The 22,208-nt window shown below is 42.0% G+C and overlaps 1 protein-coding gene across 1 annotated transcript in view; it reads right to left on the bottom strand.

Annotated features, from left to right (window-relative positions):
• The window catches only part of SHB (SH2 domain containing adaptor protein B), a 59,356-nt gene extending 54,098 nt beyond the window's left edge, over nucleotides 1–5,258 (bottom strand). Inside the window, exon 1 of the mRNA XM_064736154.1 lies at nucleotides 4,338–5,258. Coding sequence (XP_064592224.1) covers nucleotides 4,338–4,925 — 588 coding nt within the window. The 5' untranslated portion in view covers nucleotides 4,926–5,258. The remainder of the gene's footprint in view (nucleotides 1–4,337) is intronic.
• Between the last annotated feature and the right edge of the window lie 16,950 nt (nucleotides 5,259–22,208).

Here is a 22,208-nt window from a genome sequence, read left to right on the forward strand (position 1 = left end):
AGTATTTCACCTTGAAATACCAGCTGCAAGATTCTTTTAAATGCACATGACTTATTCTCAGTTTAATCATCAAATAAAATATAGACCTTCCATATACAAAAATAAGACAAGCATCTGCTCAAACATAAAACAGTATTTTAATAATATAAAGATCTTAATAATGCTGTACAGAGTCTAATCACTTTTATGCAAGATGTCAGAAGTTCAAAAAGGTATACTACTTTGCTAGTCTACTGCAAAGGCACATGTTTCTTACGCATAGATAGTATTTTCAGAACTTTGTACATACATCAAGTCAGCAGCTCTGCTGTCCTGAACAGTTGCCTGGTTGATTGCTGCTGCTGCACAACATTCACATGATTTTGCACTAGATCGACTCTGACTGTGCAGAATCAAGTTATTCTCTACTGCTTCAGATACATCCTGTCTTGCCATTAAAGACTATTTGTACTATTTGAAAGTACTGAGTGCTTGCTTGACAAAAATAGCTAGAATTTTTAGACTGTAGGTTGAACTTCATTGGAACTACAAGGTTATGTTGTCTAAGTTAAACAGCGATTACAGTACAGCCTGGAGCTAACAATATGTACATTAATAATAATTAAACTGGACAAAACTAGCATTTTAAATATTATTTAAAAAATAATAGATCACAGCTTATGGGCTGCAACAACCATATTACAACAAGGATGGCAGAACCAACAAAACATACAGCAAGCAATTGGTAACAAAACAGAAAACCAGAAGTAAGAAGACCCCAGATCCCAATGCTGCTGTTTGACCAGACTGTCATGTGAGGGATAGGGAGTTTGGACTGTAAGTGTATAATTGCCTAGGGATTTATTTGTTCAGAGTCCCTGTGTTGAGGCACTACCAGATACCATAACTGACCTGTGCCAACAAACCTATCTAATGAAGAAGGGAGATTAATGTCAAAAATTTCTTTAACACCTGTGGAAATGGATCTTGCAACTTGCAGTGTCTTCTGCATTCAATATAAAGAATTGTTACATTGTTCTGTCTCTACTGAACAGAGATAGTGCAAAATGCTGCTCATTATGAAATAAATGTCTTTTAAAGGACAATGTGCTATGAACCCAGGTTTAAATATTAAGAACCTCCTGGGATGAAGTATGATACAGATGTTTTTAGGAAATAACTCAGGTTCTTTAGCTGCTAAACCTGGCAGAGAAATGGTTATGTTCAAATACATAATAGGTGAAAACATATCTGAAGTATTCTTCCACACAGACACTTCCCCCTCAGTTATTACTTCAGGGATTTACACACACCAAGTGTGTGTAAATCCAGATAGAAGACAATCACTCAGAAAGATTTCAGCTTATTTCTTTTGATCTCCATTCACAAGTGGTTTGCCTAGTGAGCTGGTCTTAAACAAAGTCTTGTGCTTATGCTTACACAAATACAGGAGATGCCAGATTCATCTAGAATACAACCACATGTTGTTTCAACTTGCCCACACTCCCTAGCTTCTTTGTAGCAAGCAAATAAATTAAGCTCTCACAAGCCAGCACTACAGATGGAAGCCAATAATTTCCTTATCCACCATACCAAAGGACCTGAACTCCTTCAGCCATTAATTGTAACACACCCTGCTCTCCCTTGTCTGAAGGTAAACGCCACAGTTGAAGTCCCCAAACCCACCTAACTGTATTACCTACATAATTAAAAAAAAAATCCACCCAACAACATGAATTCAAACACATCTGGAAATGATGACTCTCATTGCATCTGTTGTAGAGGTTAGTCACCTCACTACTAAAAGGTGCACGGCAATTTGGATTTGTCTGTTTCAGCTTTAATTGGTATTTCCACTGCTACATATCAAAACTTCCTGAATCCCAGATAGATTATATCTCTCTGGCTACTTTACCAGCCTTTGTCTAAAATCTTGCATAATATAATCATGTCTGCCACCATTTTAAATCTCCATCCCCTTTACTCCCTGAATCAGCTAGTTTACAATTTTTCTTTTCCTCTGGGAATTTCAGCTAACCAATCTGCCACTCTCTGTACTTTGCCATTTGCCCTTTATAAGTAACCACACCAAACAAGCACCTCCATGAATCTCCTTCCCATTCCAGTAACTCTTTCAAGTATGACACACAACTGAGATTTTCATCCAGTTCTTTACTGATGACAAACCACAGAAGATATAAAATTGCTCACTGAATATGCTAAAACCCCTACTTCTCACTTCTCCATCAACACATAAAGGAAAACAGCACTCTATCCTTGTAAATGAATTCAGAAAAAAACCCACCACCAAAATACTGAAACAGTGATGCTGGAATGAAACACAAACATTTAACAGGCATTACCGGATCATTAAACACTAACATACTTCTGTGAAGACAGAACTATTATGGCCCTTAGTTATTTTTTTATTCCTAAACTGTTTACTAGCTTATGCTATCTTACACACAGCATAAAAAACCCAGTTTTTAAAATGTTTTTAGCATGTCTGTGAATTCTTATGAAGCAGACCTCTAGCTTTGGGGGGTTTTATTCCATATTTACTGTATTCCTATTATAATTTAGAGAGGTTTATTTTCAATTGCTTTGTTCGCTAATGAACTACAGACTCTCAGTTAACTAAATTTCCAATTTTTCTTCCTCAGTGAATCACAGGTGTAGAAGAGAGGCAGTTCCTTGCTGGCCCCTACTTACCAAGTTCACCTGTCAAACTCTACATTTTGGGGCTGCGAAATAAATGAGATTTCACGTCCATTGCTGGGATGAACTAACACAATTGAACAAAAGGCAAGCTATGTTGCATAAAAATGCTGTTGCAGGCAGCCACAGTTGGCTTTTCTCAGATGCATTTAGATTTCCTGCTTGTCACATATAGTTTTCTCTTTTAATAATTGGGAAAAAAAAACCCTAAATATGAGAATTTTTGCCTACAAGTTTCAGAACCTGCAACAAGGGCTTGGGACCAGCATACCGATTTATGACCATTACAAAGCAGCACGTTACCTAGCAACAAATACGTATTTTCTGATAAAAATTGCTTCAGTATGATCTAAAATTGAACAGAGATTTTTAAAAAAGAAAAAGAAATACATTCTGCCCCAAGCACTTGTTTTTGCTGAAAGGCGTTCCCTAAAAGAGGATGCCTAATATCAGTGTAGGAAATTTAAAGAAGACTGAATAGATTGTAACATATAGTGGAAAACATAGTGAGATGCTAGCCTTTAATCAACCACTTCCACAAAAAAAGTTGCTTCCAGTCAGGAACACCTACTAAGACAACAGAATAAATCCTAGATTTTTCACCCTATATCATCACCATCATAAGCAGATTTCTTTGGAATTCCACCTGGACAGATATAATTTATCAAGCTGTCATGGAAGTGTGGCAATGCAATCATGTTACATATTTAAACATGTACACAGAGATCATTTAGACAGATAACATTCAGAACATACCTGAAATTCCTGTGATGTGACTATTATCCTGGAGTTGAAAATGCCAATTAACAAAATAGAGAAACATTTATTTCCAATACATGAGAGAAACTGAACTATACTCACAAGACCAACACAGGCAAGAGGATGTGCTGTTCTTAAAAAAAAATTAATGCTATTCCCTCTCTAACTTCAGTTCCCAAGACCAGTACTTTCCAGGGTTGTGTCTAGAATGTTTTGTTAAAATTTGAAGAGAAGGACCAGTAAAAGACAGGATAACGTTTGCAACTGGGCAAGTAGCTATGGAATTTGCTTCAGCCACAAACCAGCTGGAAACACAGCTATCATGGAAGTTGCCCTGCTATTGTACAACAGGACTTTGAACCACCTTAAACAATGAACTACGAGGTAAGAAGTTTATAAATAAACAAATGACAAACTCTCTCCATAAAACCAGTTTATTTTTTATATATGACTGTCCAATACCACACGCAGTGTCGCTGAGGCCTCTGTCTGGGGTCACAAGCACAAGGCTTTTCAAGGGCCTCTAGCACTCCCCAAGCAACCCCCTAACGATTCATATCCTGTTCTGCAGGGTCACAAAAAGAGCTTTGGTACCCATCATGAGGCTGGCAGTGAACTGTGCCTCAAAGGAGGGCCAAACACACCTGGGAACGTGTCCCATCAGAAGGAAAGTGAGCTTGAAGCCATAAGGACAGGGCACCATCACTTCACGTGCTACCCCTGCACAAGCCCCGCATGACCTAAAGCATTAAAGAGGGCCAGGCCACCCAATGAAGGATGGCTGAGAACAGAGGCAACTCCAGATGTACAGCAGCTGGTCCCCTGGCCAAAAGTCCTTCCAGGGCCTAACGCAGCCCCAGCCCTAGGAGCACAACACTTACTTTATCTTTCATGGCAGAGGGGGCAGCAACCGTCGGCTGCTTGGAGCCCTTGCCGAGCTTCTTGCCGGCGCCGTCACCGCCTCCACCGCCGCTCTCCACCTTGATCAGCCGGTGCTTAGGGGAGATGTACTTCACTTCGGGTGGCGTCGCCGGGCGGCGCTCGCTGTGGCTGCGGAAGAGGTGCGGGGACCCGGTGGTGGGAGGCGTGGCGCAGCACGACGAAGAGGAGGAGGAGGAGGAAGCCTTGAGGGCTCCCTCGCCCAGGTCCTCGGGCGCCGAGTAGTCCGGGCGGCACATGGCGCGCAGCTTGCGCAGGGACGAGCCGGGCCCGCTGTAGGGGTCCTCGAAGTCGCGGTCCTTCTGGGCGCGGTAGGCGCGGAGCAGGTCGCTGGTGTCGTCGCGCGGACGGCGGCGCGAAAAGCCGGGCGAGGTGTGATGGTGGTGGAGGTGGAGGTGCGGCGGCCCCTCGGGGCGGGGCGCGCTACCGGCACCGTTGCGCTTCTCCCGGTAGTCGGGCCGCGGGGGCTGCGGAGGGCTCTTGGTCTTGCTGTTGCCCAGGCTGAAGTACTTATTCAGCCATTTGGCCATCGTCTCTCCCGGTCGCGGCCTCAGCACCGCTGCGCGCTGCCCCCGGCGCCCCGCGCCCCAGCCCCGCTCGCCGCCCGCATGGAGGAGCGGGTCGGCGGGGCGGGCCGGGCGCCCCGCTCCGCGCACTCCCCACTCTCCCGCTGCCAGCGGCTGGAAGGGCCCCGCCGAGCCCCTCGGCTTCCCGGCGGGAGGGAGCCGATCCCGGCCCGAGCCAGGCGCTCGCCGTAGCTCCGCGCCCGCCCCCGCGGCTCCGGGTCTGCCGCGACCTCAACCCCGCTGCTCCGCGCTGGCAGCGCAGCCCAGCCTGACCTCAGCACGCACCGGAGAGGCGGGGGACGCATCTGCATGCGGGGCCCGCCCACCGCCGCGGCCGGGCGGGGCCGCGCCAGGTGCCGGCGGGGCGGTGCGGATGGGCCGGCCCTGCGCGGGGCGGCGTCGGGGCCGGTGCCGCCGCCGGTGTCGCCTCAGCCCTGCTTCGGCTCCGGCGCGACGGGATCCGTCGGGGCTTCTCCGCTGCGCCCTCTAACGGGCGGGGGGGGGAGCTGCCGCCGTGAGGAAGGCGGAGGTGCCTTCCCGTTCCTTTCCTGGGTGCCTCAGCCTGCCGTCTGCAGGGGCCGTGGGACCTGCAGCCACCACCTGCACAGTTTGAACTCTGAATTCTCTACTACTGGTACATGTGTGTCCCCCTTCCCCTCCCCCTATGGTGGGGTAGGAGGGTTCCAGCTTGCGCCTAAAAACGAACCAAGCCCTGGTTTTGGCCAGGGCTGAGCCTAAACAAACAGGATGTTGCATATTTTTTGGTAGGTACTTTTGCCATGTGTCTTCCTAGGTAAGGGATACAGTAAATCAAATGCAGAGATGATACTTGTGCGGATCGTGCTGCTCAGCTTGTGTGTTGCCAGAAGGATTTGTCAGCTGGGCCACTACAGTTGCAGCCGCTTAGTATTGCTCTTTTAATCTTTCTCCATCTGCCCAAAGGTAAACATATACTACAGCAGGTTTTCCTAAGTTCTGTCTGCCCAGCTGTGATAGTCTCACTATATCTTTAGTCCTCATCCTAGTGCTGATTTGGTCTGGTTTTAGGGAATGCTGAGGCATTGAGTGGATGTTCAAGTGGGGATAGGAATACCTGCAGGCTGATCTCTCCGGGCCTAACTCTGGCCTCTGCCACAATGAAAAAGTTAAGCAAAAGAAGAAGTACTCAGATGATAGCTTGGCCTGTGGTGCTTCAATTGTGCATTATGATCAGTGACAGGAGAGTTTGTTGCAGTTTTGTTCTGTCTACACTGCATAGTGGAATGCAGTTTCAAATGAAGAGATAGAGAATGCCTAACAATTGCGTTTTAAAAAATCTTCTGCTAATCAGAATTCAGATCTATCAATAAAAGAAATAAAAAAAAAATTTAATTCCCCCAATGCAAATCTGTGGCAGAGTTTTCCAGAGCTATACCTTCATGTGAAGCATCGTTTCCCCATTGCTTTATAAGGTCCATCAATGCAGAGAGATGAGCAAAAAGGGGAACCCTATTCATATAGTTCAAAACTTTGCACAACAACACTGCTGTTTCACTAGGAGCTGTGGACATATTCCTAATATGATGTGCTGGTTTTGGCTCAGGTACAGTTAATTTTCTTCACAATAGCTATTACAGGGCTATTTGTGCTGAAAACAGCACAAATTTATCCGCATTATTTATCCAGAGCGGTTTTGGTTCCTGATGAGCAGTGCTTACACAGAGCCAAGGCCTTGTTTTCTCACACCACCCCAGCAGTGAGCAAACTCGGGGTGCACAAAAGCTTGGGATGGCAACAACCCAGGACAGCTGACTTCAACCAACCATATGATTCCATATCATATGGCATCACACTCAGCATATAAAACTGGGGGGAGAAGAAGGAAGGGAGGGATGTTCGGAGTGTTAACATCTGTCTTCCCTAGCATGCTTTCTGCACAGAAGCGGGGCTGAAAATTAGACTTGAGATGCAAACCTGTTTTGAAGATTAGAAAGGCAATGTCATGCACAGTTTGGAGAGGGTTGTGAAGATGTCAGGCACAGTATGTTTGCACTGTTGTTTATAATCATTTGGGACTTGCAGCTCTTTTAACCTTTTTATAATCAGAATAGTGGAGGGAAGGGAAGAGGAAACCTTTATCTACTTATTACTACAAGTTGTCTTTGTATTGCCCTGTTGCATTTTGGCAAACACCTGTCTAGCTCCCTGTTAGGATTATTGAAGCCCAGTATCAGACACATACCTGCAATGTATTTACACACCCACAGCCAGTCATGAATTATGAGGGCAAAATGGACTCAGCTATATTAATGAGTTAATTCTCTTATGAAATAAAGATATACTAGATTTACATATGAAGTTTTTATTTGGCTTTATGTACCCTTTTAACCTTGCTCTTGGCTACACATTTCTCTATAAGAAGCCTCATTCTCTCTGAGTTTGGGCACTATTCTTGCAGTTTGCTCAACATAGGCACATCTGTATGTTTTAGTGAGCACCTGAGAACAAACCTCCTCCCCTGTAAGCACAGGCTTCAATTGTAATTCCTTTCTGCAGTATTTTCATCAGGTTGTGTGGAAAGGAGGGTTGCATGCTCCCTTTACAGCCATTAGCAAATTTTTCTTTTTACATCCTTCGTGTTGGTCTCCTGTCTCTGCTCAGCATATTCATCCTGTCTGACTACAGAGATTTTTTTCTCAGAGCAAGTTCTCAGCCTGAGCCTGAGCAGTGAGTGTTCTGTTTCTTGGCTGGCTAGTACCTGGGTCTCGCAGGGGGTTGCAAGGCTCCCAGTAGCTGCTGATTCAGGAATGCTATATTTTAGGCCCTTTGCATGAGAGCGATTTTTTTTTCCCTGAGGCAAGACGAGTCTCAATTTCTTTAAAACTCAAAGGATCTCATTACCCAGAAGTCTAGCAGATTCCTAATTCCTGTTCTGCCAGTCAGGGGAGGGGCGAGAAAGCCCCGGCAGTGCTCCAAACCCAGCCTGATAGTGTCCCTTGTGGCTCAGTGAGGAACCTCGTACTCTTCCCTGCATTTACAGGCACCTTGTGAAGTGACAAGCGAACAAACACACATCGATGCAGGGAAGCTTCTCTAATACTTCAAAATTTGTCTAAAGTTGTCACTCAGAAGTGTGAGAGGATAGGAACTCTGGGTGTGCAGGATAACCGTAGGAATACCCAAACCTGGATAAATACCTACAAATGAATAATATGAATACCTACAGAATAATCTGTAAAACCGGCATAGCAGAGAAGTAAAATCAAGAATTCCATTGTCTCTCTAATCTCAGAGATTGTTCCAATACAAATTTTGCATGTGCACAAGATGCTTTCCAAACTCGGTCTGCTCATGCAGGGTACATCTACACCTGCAGGACTCCTGTCCCTGCTCTGAGTCATTTTCACACATATTTTTGAAGGAAACAGGCTTTGTCTTTTTTTTGTCTAGAACTTTGACCACATTTTTAAGTTCTGCTTGGCAGGTTTCCAACTTTTATGGGGTTTTTTTGCCAAACAGTAGGAGGAAGGGGTGATTAGGAAAGTGAACTTTTTCTGTGAAATAACAAATCCTAAAATGTTATTATCTGAATAGAAAATCTACTTCTTTTCAGATCTGCATTTCTTGAAGCATAAATAATTCACAGTTTCTTTCAGCTTAGGGAATTAGTAAAAAAGAGTCTCTTTTGATACAGGCATATCCTCGCACACAAGTCACTAATTTGTGCTAATGTTCACACTCCTAATCATATTAATTTAATGAAATAATGAAGTTAAGTAGCATCTAATCTGGAATTTATAAGGTCCTGTTTCCTCTCACACTCCTGATTTCCATGTATAATAGGAGTTGCAGTACATGCGGTGCATTTTAAATTAGGATAAAGAAGAAAAAGTAGCAAGTAACGTGCAGAGCAAAATACTTTCTGTATTAATAAACACTCAAGCAGTGCTGCAAAGTCTAGCTTTACAGTTATCTTTGAAGAAAATAAGTCCAAAATATTTTGTTTTGATCAATCTTTCACACTGAGATATCCACAAGAAACACAGAAAGCAGATAATTCATGTGGTTAATATGGCTTTAGGGTATGCAAAAAAAAATTAAATAAAAAAAATCAAATGCACCATGTTAAGCCATTACAAAACAGAGAAATGTTCTCTTTTTTGAAGCACTTCTTTCCTGATAACTAGTGTCAGATAGTTCGGAAAGCATCCATAACACATTTGGATTCCTCCTATTTGTGTATGTTGCATCACAAAAATCATACCCATGTAATGAATAGAGATCAATTTGTTGCCCACAGTCTATAAGAATGCTGAATGTTTTCCTTCTTGTTCATATGTATGACTAAAAATAGGATTATTAGGAAGTTCTGATTTTTCTACTTTCCAGGGTGACATCTTCCTGCAATTAGTTTATTCCCAAGTAAGGAGAAATTCTTATACTGTGAGCATGTGTTAGTTATTTAAGTCCAACCAATTTGTCCCATATTCTTATGCTGCCGGGAAAAAACCTAACGAGACACTCCTCTTGAATTCTGACTACAGTTTTTTTTCTCAGAGCAACTTCTCAGCCTGAGCCTGAGCAGTGTGTCCTGTTTCTTGACTGGCTAGTACCTGGGTCTCTCAGGGGTTGCAAGACTCCCAATTTGTCCCATATTCTCATACTTCAGGGAAAAAAACCTAACCAGACACTCCTCTTGAATTCTACTTTTGTGATGATTGCTTTGCCTCCAAGAACAAGTTCACATCAATCATCTTTAGTTTTCTTAAACCACATGGGCTGTACAAAATCAGATTTTGAAGGGTTTTGTCACCTACAGATATCCTGCAGAATTTGCAAATGCAGCTTCATAAAGCCAGCTGGATTTAGAGTACAGCATTCCATTTGTCATTTTCTTGCATTTTTCGGTGCCTCTCTGGAAAGCTCTGGCTCAAGTGACCACTATGATCTGCATCACAGATCTGCTTTGAGCACCGGTATTGTGTAGCCATTGGAGTTATGCACTTCAATCCCAGCTGCTCTTCAGTAGTGGGGCAAATGACAATGGCAAATTCTGGCAAAGATGCAGCTGTAACAGCACAGTGTTCTCCACTGATTGCAGATTTTGTCTAGGACCTTGAGTTAGCTTGAACTCAACCAGATAAATGGTGCAAGGAGTCATTTCGGTGCAACCAATTTTCCTTGCTGTTTTTTGGTTTTGGGTTTTTTTTTTTTTTTTTTTTTTTTTTTTTTTCCTGCAGTTACACATTGCAATGTGCAATTAGCTCAGTAGTCTGACCTTCCTGCTCTGAGTTCCAGTGCAACACAGAACCTTTGGGTAGCAACAGGGCCTCCTGCACAGTGAAGAGAAGTTGAGGACTGGTACAGAGGGGTAATGTGATCTCCATTGTCAGAAACTGAGACCTCAAATAGAGAGGGCCCTGAATACCCAGATTTAGACTGGCCCAGGTTTCAGCAAGACAGTGGTCCAGAGACATCTGGAAGTTCCATTCAAACTAAAATGAAGCTGTTCTCCTATCCTGTTCTCAGTTCTTGTGTTTCTGTGCTGCATGAGGCAAGATACAGACCAAAAGGCCTCACTGGCACAACAGGACAATTTTCCATATGAATATGCCTGATTTCTACCCCACTGAGATGCCACTATTCAACCTTAAATTGAAAATGGTTGTCCTATAATGCCACTTACCAACTGTAAGGACAAACAGATTCCTTTGGAGAACCTTAGGGAATGATGGCACTAGATTGTAATTACAGTTAAATATTTGTTTTTTAAAAACGTCATTTTATGATCAGCACAGTATAGAATTTTATGATCACAGTAGCACAGGATTTTTTTGTAAATGGTATCAGTGTAGCATGATTTTATAAGTATTATAACACCAAATTTAAAATCACATCTTAATTGATGTTTCTTAATCGCCTGGGCTCTCTGCAGATCGGGTGGCTGGCTTGCAGTGTAAATAAAACAACCTAATCTGTAGTCAATCTTCAGAGGAAGCAGACAACAGTGGAGGAGTCCCTGACCACTGGGGGATCATGGGTTTTGCTGTCAAAAAGCAGCTGTGGGCCAAGTCCCACTTGGGGCTTGTAACGTCTCAATTTTATAGTTCTCTCTCTGTGTGGTGTTACATTTCATTTTTCTGTGATTGAGTCATTACAATTTCTTTGTCCAGGTGCCTGAGACCTTCAAGGCTGTGAGGAGTGAGAAGGTGGCTTGTGCCCAGGCACACTGAGGATGACATGGAGGTGGATAAGTCTGCGTGGTGTGTGGTATCTTCAAGAGTTGATAAGGGGGAGGAAGGGAGCTGACACGTGACCAATAATCACAGGAACAGCTCTTTGCCATATTAAATGGCATGAGTCATGCTAGCCTTATTGCCATGTGTCAGGAGCACAGGAGTGGGGCACCAGAAATTGTGCAGGGAAAGAACAGACCCCTAGATTCAATAATGAGGGAAAATTTTGATACAGCACAGGAATAGATGAAAGATCCTGCTGACAGTGGTATTGTTGCATTGCTTTAGGTACATTGTTCAGGAACCATAATTTTAAAATCATTACAGTTAAATTCCATAGCCTTCTGGTAACAAAAAATTAAATTAATGTATTAAAAAGTTCCCCTTTGTTCTGAATTTGTTTCTAGTTTCTGAGGACTAAATAGGTTTTCTAATTAGGAAACACATCCGTTTTAAAGGATTTCACATCATATTGTTGGAATCTGTGGAAGCAGCAATTTGGAGACTCACAAAGAGCTTTCAGATTTGCTGAAAAATTCTCCATTCCTTTTAACTCTTGTTCACATCAGGCTTGGAATACCTAATTACTTTTTCAATATGATAATGAAGAAGAAATAGTACTTCAGAGGCATCAACCTGTGTACTTCTCAAGAAAATTATCAGAATAATATCAGAGCATCAGGATAATTCCTCGTCAGGATAATCCTCAACACTTATTAATGACCAACTTTCACTAGTCAAAGATTGGAAAAATTTCTCCATAATAAGCTTCTCAGCAGAGGATTAGAACAGAAGCAGAGACAGTTCTGCATGCTAAAAAAATATTTAACAGCCTTGATCAATTGCAGAGAACTGAGGTATAGCTCAAATACAGAGACTCCGGGAAAATAACACATGCACCCATAAACATTCCTCTGAAAGGCTGAACCAGACAGTGCAGCACAGTGAGTACTCACCAACTGGGCTGTAATCATGCCTCTGAAATACATTAGTGGCGACTACTGTGACAAGAAATGTGAGAAATTTCATAATCTTCTTTTCAAATTGGTCTTTATGAAGCAGGAAAGTAATATTGAACACAGGCTTCCAACAAGCAATCCATACAGCTGATGCAGTAATTGAGTCTGGATGCTATGAAAACACAAAGCATAATTCTGAAATTAAAGGCTAAATCATTGCAACTGCAAATAAGATATTGAATTAAGTTTCTAACATTTCCAAATCTACAGTGCAGACAGAGTATTTCTTATGTTATTGGTTATGTTGTAACATTTCCCTATTTCAAGCAGAACAATGAATTAATGAGTCTCAGAAGTCTTGTCCTACCTCATTTTTATGAGGTTTTCATTATCATAGAAAGAGGAACAGTTCTGCAGTTCAATTTTTCAGATTGGCCATACATGTACCCTAATACTGATATTGGAAGATGGGCCTGCAGATTTTGCTGTTAATTTCTTGCTGTTTATGGATCTAATGAAAAAGAATTCTATTCTTTTATATTCTTTCACAGATAATCTGTGTCAAGTGTTGCTTCAGCCTCTGAGGGCCAGCAACAGTAATTTACAACACGTTTGTCTGTTTTTGTGCTCTTCTGGGCAGTAAACAGTTCCTATTGTCTTTCTCTGGTTCATGAGTTCCCTGATGCACAGTTTTCCTGTCAGGTTCTGAATATCCAACAGGAACACAAACCGTGTTTGTAGCTCCTGATTGCACTGTGTTGACAAAAAGGACTTTGCCTGCCAACACCTGCACTTTCCTATAAGTACATTTTGTAGGTCATTTTTCTTCTGTAGTTTGTACAAAAGAGAAAAATTATCTGTAACCAAACCAAATACTGAGGAGTTTCATAATAATCAAGCTCCTACAGTGGAAGCATACACACAGTAGTTGCTGAAGCCTGAAATTCTGACTCTATAGAGGGAGATAGTTTGGTGACTTGTATACTGGTGCATGCTGCAAGGCAACCAAGAGAGCTCTGATTTTTTAATAAATTACTCCTATGCCTTGAGTCACTGTCCTCTTCTCTGACATTTCATTCCATTGGACTCAATATAAGGTTAATTGCTCCTATTTAATGTCTGCTGGCTTATGGATGTCCAGATGTGGCTATTTTACACAATGAGAGATTTTGCAATTGCCTTGCGAGTAATCCAGATACATATTTGCATTTTAGCATGCATGGAAACCATAAAAGGAGCTTTAAACAGAGTCAAATTGTTTAAATGCAGTCAAATGTCTGACTTCTCAATTAGGATAATGTAACTCACACAAATAATAAAGTTCACCCAAATGCCAGGGACTTCTGCACACACCTGTTACAGCCTTTACACTTGTGTTTGGTCTGGCTGAGGTGGAGTTCGTTTTCCCCCAGCAGCCCCCCAGCTCTGTGCTTGCATTAGTGCAGGAAAGGTGTTGTCAGCACAGCAGTGCCTTGGCTGCTGCTGAGCAGCGCTGGCACAGCCCCGGCCTCTCTCTCCAGCGTTCCATCCCACACAGGCCAGGAGGCTGGGGCGGGCAGGATGCTGGGAGGGCACGGAGCTGGGACAGCCAGCCCAAACTGACCAAAGGGGAATTCCTCATCATGGGATGTCTGTGCAGGTACGAAACCTAAGGGGAAGGAGGAGGAAGGTGTGGCCTTCATTGCTTATGGTGTTCGCCTTCTGGACCATCTGCTCTGTGTGCTGAAGCCTTGCTTCCTGGGAAGTGGCTGAATATCATTCACTGATGGGAAAGAAAGAATAACATCTTTCTGTTTCTCTTCTCCCCTTTGCTTGCACACATGCAACATTTTCTTTTGTTTTATTAAACTGACTTTATCTCAACCCATGTGAGTTTGTTTACCATCTTATTTTCTTTCTGTTCCCATTGTGCAGAGGAGAATCATAGAAAGGCTTGGTGGACTCCTGCGTCCCAGACAAGGTCAATCTACCATATCACTGTTACCTTGAAGCCCCCAGAGTTCACCAAGTTTCCAAATATTCATAGTTTGAACCACAAAGAGACAAGAGGCTGCTGATTATCTACTGAGGACTTAACAGTCCATATTTGGCAAAGAAATATTTATTTTTGAGAAAAAGTGTTGGTGACCCTTGCTATCTCCCTTTAAAACTTTCATTGCAAATTTGAGCGAAGAATGTCTGTCAGCTGGTGTCTATGATCACTTTTAATAAAGAACGGTGAAATGCAGTGGTCTTTTAAATATAAAAAACAGTTCTAGGGTGTTTTATACTTTCACCTCGAAACATAAATGATACCTTGAAAGAATATAGATTAGATGTTGTGTCTTCAACAACACAATGTGAGGTATTGAATAATTTGAATAGTTAAGGTTCGAAGGGGCATTTAAAGGTTATCCAGTCCAGCTCAGCCCTGCAACACATCTGAGCAGCGACATTCTTCAACTAGATGAAGCTGCTCAGAGCTATGTCCAAACTGATCACTTCTGGAATGGACCAAAGCAAAAAAAAACAGTGTTTGCAAAAATTTTCCTGAGGACTGCATCTCTTTAACTATCTCAATCCCCTATAAAATATTATGTGTGGAACAGTAAGCAAGAAGTATTACATCAGCTGTTATAACTTGGCAAAATTCCATCCTGTCAGTGCCAACAGTCACTCACTTTGAAGGAACAGACCTACCAAAACTGGAGTTCTATCTACCTATTGCTAGCCATGAGACATAATGCTCTGTGGACAGAAAGTATGAGATAAGAGTGTACATGCACTCTGCATTGCTCTGAAGCAGCAAATATTTACTCATTCTTAGCTTCTCAAACCATCATTCATCTGGAATGCAGAGAGAAGGTGCAACAGAAGCTTTCAAAGTGAACTGACAGAGAAACTTTCTCTGCAGGCTGTGAATCTCATGGAGCCTTATCTGTGACACTGGTTCTGACATTATTTGACATCTGCTGGCAAAAAGAATTAAAGAATAGACTTTGCTACTATTTCTACATGAACAGACAGAAGAAATGTGCCATTTGTTACCCAGAGGAGACACTGTCACAACTGTGGTCACAATGCAGCTGCCTGGAAGAGGGGATCTCAAGTGTATACAGATGGTTCCTCAGTTTTCAGTAGCCAGTGTGGTGGGTTGAGCCTGGCTTCATGCAGGGTGCCCATCAAAGCCATTCTATCACTTCCCAACTTCTCAGCTGAAAAGAAGAGAGAAAACTAACCAAAGGCTCATGTGTCAAGATAAGGACGGGGAGAGATCACTCACTAATTACTATTAGAAATAAAATCTAATTGGGGAAATTTGTTTAATTTATTTCCAATCAGAGTAAGATAAATACAAAGAAACATACATTTTAAAACACTTTCTCCCATTCTTCCTTCCTTGCTGAGTTTAATTTCACTCCCTATTTTCTCCACCTCCTCTGTTTCCTAGCAGCACAAAAGGACAAGAAATGTGGGCTGAGGTCAGTTCTTCACCCATCTCTTACACTTCTTCATCACAGGAAGGACTCCTCACAGTCCTTCACTGCTCCAGTGTAGAGGCAGAGGAAACAGTTCCTCAGTAATGTTTCACACACTACAGCTCATCATGAGCTGTTTCCTCCCTGGCAGAGGAAACAGTTCCTCAGTAATGTCTCACACACTACAGCTCATCATGAGCTCTTCCAGCCTGGGTCCTTTCACTGGATGCAGTCCTTCAGGAGGAGACTGCCCCAGCATGATTCCACCATGGGGTCACAAGTCCTGCCAGCAAACCTGCTCCAGCATGGGCTCCTCTCTCCACAGGGCCACAGGTCCTGCCTGGAGCCTGCTCCACTGCACATTTTCTGCAGGGTCACAGCCTTCTTCAGACATATCCACCTGCTCCAGCATGGATCTGCTGTACGCCAGCACCAGAGTGAACCAGCACTGCTAAAGAGAAGGCATGTTCTGCACCCACACTGCGCTTTTCCTCTCCTCAACAACACTTCTACTTGCAGGCCACTGGAAAGCTGCCTGACCACGTGCTCAGCAGCACAACAGTGGTGGCTGGGATTATGAATCTGCTTTCTGTCCATCACAAAGGTTTTGGTAGGATTTTAGATTATGTCTGGATTGTGGACCACTACTGTGGTTCCTAGCACAGACTTTCCTACTGCTGAAAAAAGCATCATATGTGCAAGTCTCTGATGACTGAATCCAGCTTTGAGGAATAACTCCTGTCATAAAAATTAACTAGAAAGTACAGATATATTTATTTTTCAAGACTGCAACTTGTAAACTTTAACACATTAACCATTTTGTTTATCACTCTTTCACTCATGAAATTACATTCCCTCATGAGCTTGCCTTTTACACTAACTCAGTAAAACATTATTATTTCAGGTACCAGAGCTTAATATCCTTTTAATTCCTGGCCCTGAGTCCAAACGGTTGTTTTCCAGGAGTTACTCAGTTATGACCATAAACTTACTTAACTCAAGGCATGTAATAGCCTTTATGTCTTTAATTTGTATTATTTCCCAGTCATTCTAATAGAGTCTAAATATTTGTTTTAATTTAATAAAAAACCAAAGACAATCCTGTCTCATTGTAATCTCATATGGTCATCTGCTGCTTTCCCAAATTGTGATGTGGTATTATGAGAGGAAGAAGTATCCTCATATAATTGCACAGCTGCAACAGTATATGTGTGGTTGCAGTCAAAGTAATTGCTGCCTTTCTAGTAATAGAACAGTGAGGAAAAGAGAAGATTTTTTCATAAGAAACAATGACATTTCCTAATTATATAATTGGTGAATCATCATTAAAAGTCAAAGCATTCCTGAAATATCAAAGGTGAAAGATGGGTTATTTACTTTGCCATGCAAGATCCTACACCTGGGTCATGGCAACACCAGCCGCAACTACAGGCTGGATGGAAAAGTGATTGAGAGCAGCTCTGAGGAAAAAGACTTTGGGGGGTGATGGTTGATGAAAAACACAACATGACCCAGCCATGAGCACTCCCAGCCCAGAAAGGTAATGGGATCCTGGGCTGAATCCAAAGCAGTGTGGCCAGCAGGGAAGGGAGGGGATTCTGCCCTCTGCTCTGCTCTGCTGTGTTCTGGGGAGACCCAGAACACTGCGTCCAGCTCTGGGGTCCTCAGAAACGTCTGGAGGAGGGCCATAAAGTATGAAAGAGGACTGGAGCACCTCCCCCAGAAAGACAGGCTGCGAAACATGCACCTGTTCATCCTGGAGAAGGCTGTGTAGACGCCTTATGGCGACCTTCCATTATCTCAAGGGTCCTACATGGAAGCTGGAGAGGGATTCTTCATAAGGTAGTAGAGTGATAAGATATTGGAATATGAATCCCAATATTACCAGTTAGATGGTGCCTCGGCCAGTTCTGACCCTCGCTGCTGGGCCAAAGGCAGCACTGTGGTGTAATTCACCCCAGAGATACCTTGGCTGCTGGAGATTGCAGCAGAGCACTGAACAAGTCCAGGCTTGTCAGGAACTCCGTTTACCTCAGGAGAGAGGGCTTCTGGTGATGGTGAAGAGAAAAAGGAGAGGATTTCACTGGAGGGTTGAATGTCCAGATGTTTATTCCATGGTTACAGAGGTCTGAACCGGGGCAACTGCTCCAACAGAATCCCGGCTGCATGGTCTGATTAACCTTTTAAGCTCGGGAACAGGGGAAGGGGAGGGGACAGGTGAGCTACCAACCAGGTGAAAGGGGCAGGGTCTCAAGGGACTAGGGACACCTATCCAATGTCCCCCAGGAATTGACCAATCACACGACGCTTTGCTGGGATGTCACACTCAGCAAGGGGCGAGGGGGAAGGGAGAAGGGAATATTGGCACACCTGAGGAAGGGACCTGGAAACTAAAAACACACCACAACAATAAGACAAGAAGTAATAGGTACAAACTGAAAGAGGGGAAATTTAGGTTAGATACTATAAAGAAATTCTTTACTGTGAGGAGATGAAACACTGGAACAGGTTACTCAGGGAAGTTGTGGGTGTTCTTGGCACTATTCAAGCTGAGGTTGGATAAGGCCTGGAGCAAACTGGTATATGGGAAGTGTCCCTCCCCATGGCAGCAGGACTTGGGACTAGATGATCTTTAAGGTTGTTTTCAACCTTAACATAACTAGCAACTTAAGTACGTAAATATATTTCATATGGCATAACTGGTGTAAAACTATTTTCAAAGAGTAATAATATTAACTGAAAAAAAATTACAGGGAAAAGAAACAGACTTAATCCATATTTTCCTGCAGAAGTTTTTTCTTCATAGAAATTGAAGAAATTATGTAACATTATTATCTTTTTTAACTAAGAACTGGACTTTGGTGACCTCAGAAACTTGCCACAGTTCACATTTTTATATATATCTGTCTGAATACCACACCTGGCTGGACAACATTTTTTGCCTGGGAGACTGGTAAGAATGAAAAGGTCTAAATGTTAGTAGTATTAATTTGAAGGTTTTTTTGTAATGGATTGACCCTAGCTGGATGCCAGTCACCCACCAATGCTCACTCACTCACTTCTGCAGCTGGACAGGGAGGGAAAATATAACAGAGTTTATTAGTTGAGATAAGGTCTGGGAGAGATCATTCATCAAATACCATCACAAGCAAAACAGAATTGAATTACAGATATTAATTGAATTTATTATTAACAAAATCAGAGCACAATAATGAGAAATAAAAAAAGACCTTAGAAACACTTTCCCTCACTTCCCTCCTTCCCAGCCCTAACTCCTCCCACTCAGAGGCACAAGGAGACAGGGAATGGGTGTTGTGGTCAGTTCACCACATGTTCCTGCTGCTGCTCAGGGACAGGCATCCTTTCCCTTCCCTGCTCTAGTCTGGTGTCCCTCCCAGAGAAGACAGCTCTCCATGAGCTTCTCCAATGTGAGCCCATCCCACAGGCAACAGTTCTCCACAAACCACTGCTCCTGTGATCTCATGTACTGAGAAGCTTTAGCTCACGTGTTAATATGTGCTACCCCAGCTCAGCAGTGAGTGCCATTGCTGGCTAACAATTAGCTTGCTCAGGAAGGACAGACTGCCAGAAAGGCAGAGCAATAAATGTCCGGTGAAATCATCTCTGTCTTGTATATTGGACAGAATTCCATCTGCTTGAACAAATGCAGTATGTGTGTTCATTCAGGTATTGACTTGAACTGGAATCATTAGCTCCTAACATGAAAACTTGGCTGCCTTTTGTATTAGTCAAGTGTAAATGCTATGGAAGATTATTAATGAGTGAAAATATGACCTTGTTATATACATGTGAAATATTTACTTTGCAGATTTAAAATTCTGAGTATTTTCTTTAGTTTTTACAAAATCCATATTATTTTCATGAAAAATCCTACAAAATCATAGACAGTCATCCTGCTGCAAGCTATTTTCTGAATGCAAAGACGAACTTTTATAATGCTTCACCATGAAGTCAATATGAGAGAAAAATATCAAGTACATTAAAGTGCATTAAACAAAATCATAGCAAATATTATGTAAATGGTTGTCACAGACACACTTGACCCTCAACCATGCCTTTGTTCAGACTGACAAAGGAGTGAAGCAAAGTGAAAATTTTCCAGGATAGAAATCCATTTTAATGTAGGTGAAGTGTACATTTTTTGAGTTGAGTCTGTGGTTAGAAATCGTAGTTATTTAGCCAAGCTGCAAGGACTAAGCTCAGTGAAGTTACTTCAGTGAAGGACAGAGATAAAGGGGAGGAGACAGAGGATGATAGAGAGAGACAGGGACTGCTGTAAGGGCAAGTCAGCCTGACCTCAGAATTCTTTCTGATAAAAAGGAACTAGTGCTAAAAGTCACAAGAAACCCATAAAAATGAATGTGTATGAACCTACTGTGAAACTGCATGCATATGTATTTGAGAGGGGGATAAAAGGAGATCTGAAGTTCTCAGAGGTATGCATGCCTTTTTGAGGAGAGTTTTCTCCACATGTGTCCGGCGCCGCCGTAAACAAACATACTGAGCTTTACAACTTTTATAAAGTTGTGAGGCTTCTTCTTTTCTCCGCAAAACAGGAGCAAGAGGCCTCATGCCCTATGGTGAACTTGAATGCTGTTAAGCTCCTGGCCCATGTATAAAGGAGTGAAAATGCCTCATGATGATTTTTCCAGAGATGGTTTCAAACCCCAAAATTACATGACAGCTAAAGCACAGAACAAGATAGTACAGCCAAAATGAAGACACCTGTCTTGTCTTTATTACTGACTAGGAGCCAACTACTTCATTCTGCAAATATCACTGTCAGGATGGGCCCAGTTTGAGCTCTCCCTGAACTGTAGCTGAACTGAATGGCAGGTGACTTCCCTCTTCAGCACAGATGCCTCATGAGGTTTGAAATTCCTTACCTTGGACTAGGATAGCCCTTCCTACCCAAAGTGGAGAGATCCCTTATATTTGACAGATCCTTGGTAAGCAATTGAAATAATGCTGATTTAATAGCAATGAAATGTTGCTAATCCATGTAGCTGACTATTATTATTATTACTATTATTATTATTATTACTAATGTTGCATCGGTTAATTTCATTGCACATAAACCCAACACTAAGATTGGACTTAGCCCTCCCTAGGATTCATAAGGAGTTTAGAAAGGAAGGTGACCTGTTCTGAAACTTGTGACTTAACAAGTGGAATCTCCCTTTTTCTTTGTGTCTCTGGTCTTTGTGTGACTTGGTTCCAACTCAATTCATTTATATTTTAGTTTTGTTTTTTTTTTTTTTTTTTACTTCCTGACAGATGTTCTACCGTAATACTGTATCTTTCTTGTTCCTTCAGCTCAAAAGAGTTAAAAATGCTGGAGATGACTAGTACCAACAAGCAGCCTGTACTTTGAACTGCTCAGTAAGTAGTCCTCAATGGCATATGCTCTCACCCAATTTAAGTGATTTGCAGCTCTTTGAACCTTCAAAGGAAAAATACACTTGCAAATACAGGCTTCTAAAATGATGTCAAATCTCTAAAATCCTGTCAACGTGATAATGCTCTGATTATCACAAATGGTGTTCATCTCCCCAGCGAAACTCTGCGGAAGCTGTAGCTGCTTCTCTTCTCCTTAGATTACCTGTGCCAAGCAATGTAGTGTAATCCAAGTTGCATCAGCCTTCTGGGACAAACAGATAGCTACTGAGCTAGCTACTAGCCAGATTTACTACTGAGAAGTGCTTCTCAATGTGATTCTAGCTTTTTTTTCGAGGTAAGTCAGTTTAATAAACTGCATTTTCATCTTTTTTTCTTTTGCACTTTTAAAAATATCAGTTCATAAGCAAACAGCTGTCAGGACCAAGGATCTGTCTCTATCATAGAGGTAGAGAGAAATAAAATAGAAAGTATGGGTGGTTATCTACTGCAACTGCAGAAGAAACATAAGCATTAAGTAAATATATTCTTCTGGCAAATGAACAAAGAATTAGATAAAGGCAACAGTTTCAACTTAATTTACAGAGAGATTAAACTAATATAGAGTAATTATTCTAATAACAAAAAATTAATTCATTTTACAAAAACTTTGTCTGACAAGTCACTCTTACTGGCTGTCATGGTAAAGAAGTGCTTTTAATTAGAATTATGTTGCTGTATATAAAGGGAAATTAAAAAGAAACTCAATTATGAGAAACACTGCAAGGATACAGTTCCAATATTATAATTATTGCTGAAAAATATTTATATTCATCTTCACACATTTGAATCAGCTTTTTTCTCTGTTAGAACTAATTATACTGGGAGTGCATTTTACTTTTTCTGGGGGTGAGTTCAAAGATGTTTACACACACCAAAAAACCAAAAGCCCAGAATACCACAATTAATCCCATTAAATTTGTGTCTAATTGGAGTATTGGAGCATGACTGGATGATTAGAGGAAAGATGTTTGGATATTTAGCTAATCAAGGGTAACAGTTAAGCACAAATTCTCTATTGGTTCAGTCTTCATCTCTGCAGTATGATGAGCTAGTGTCTTCCAAATGTATTGCCATAGCCAATATTTCCTACTACTGCAGTATGTGTAGCCCTTTTTAAATTATACAGAAAGAAAATTAGTCTTCTGATAATTGTGT

The sequence above is a fragment of the Zonotrichia leucophrys genome, chromosome Z (genome assembly GCF_028769735.1).
Source record: "Zonotrichia leucophrys gambelii isolate GWCS_2022_RI chromosome Z, RI_Zleu_2.0, whole genome shotgun sequence".
NCBI classification, from domain to species: domain Eukaryota; kingdom Metazoa; phylum Chordata; class Aves; order Passeriformes; family Passerellidae; genus Zonotrichia; species Zonotrichia leucophrys.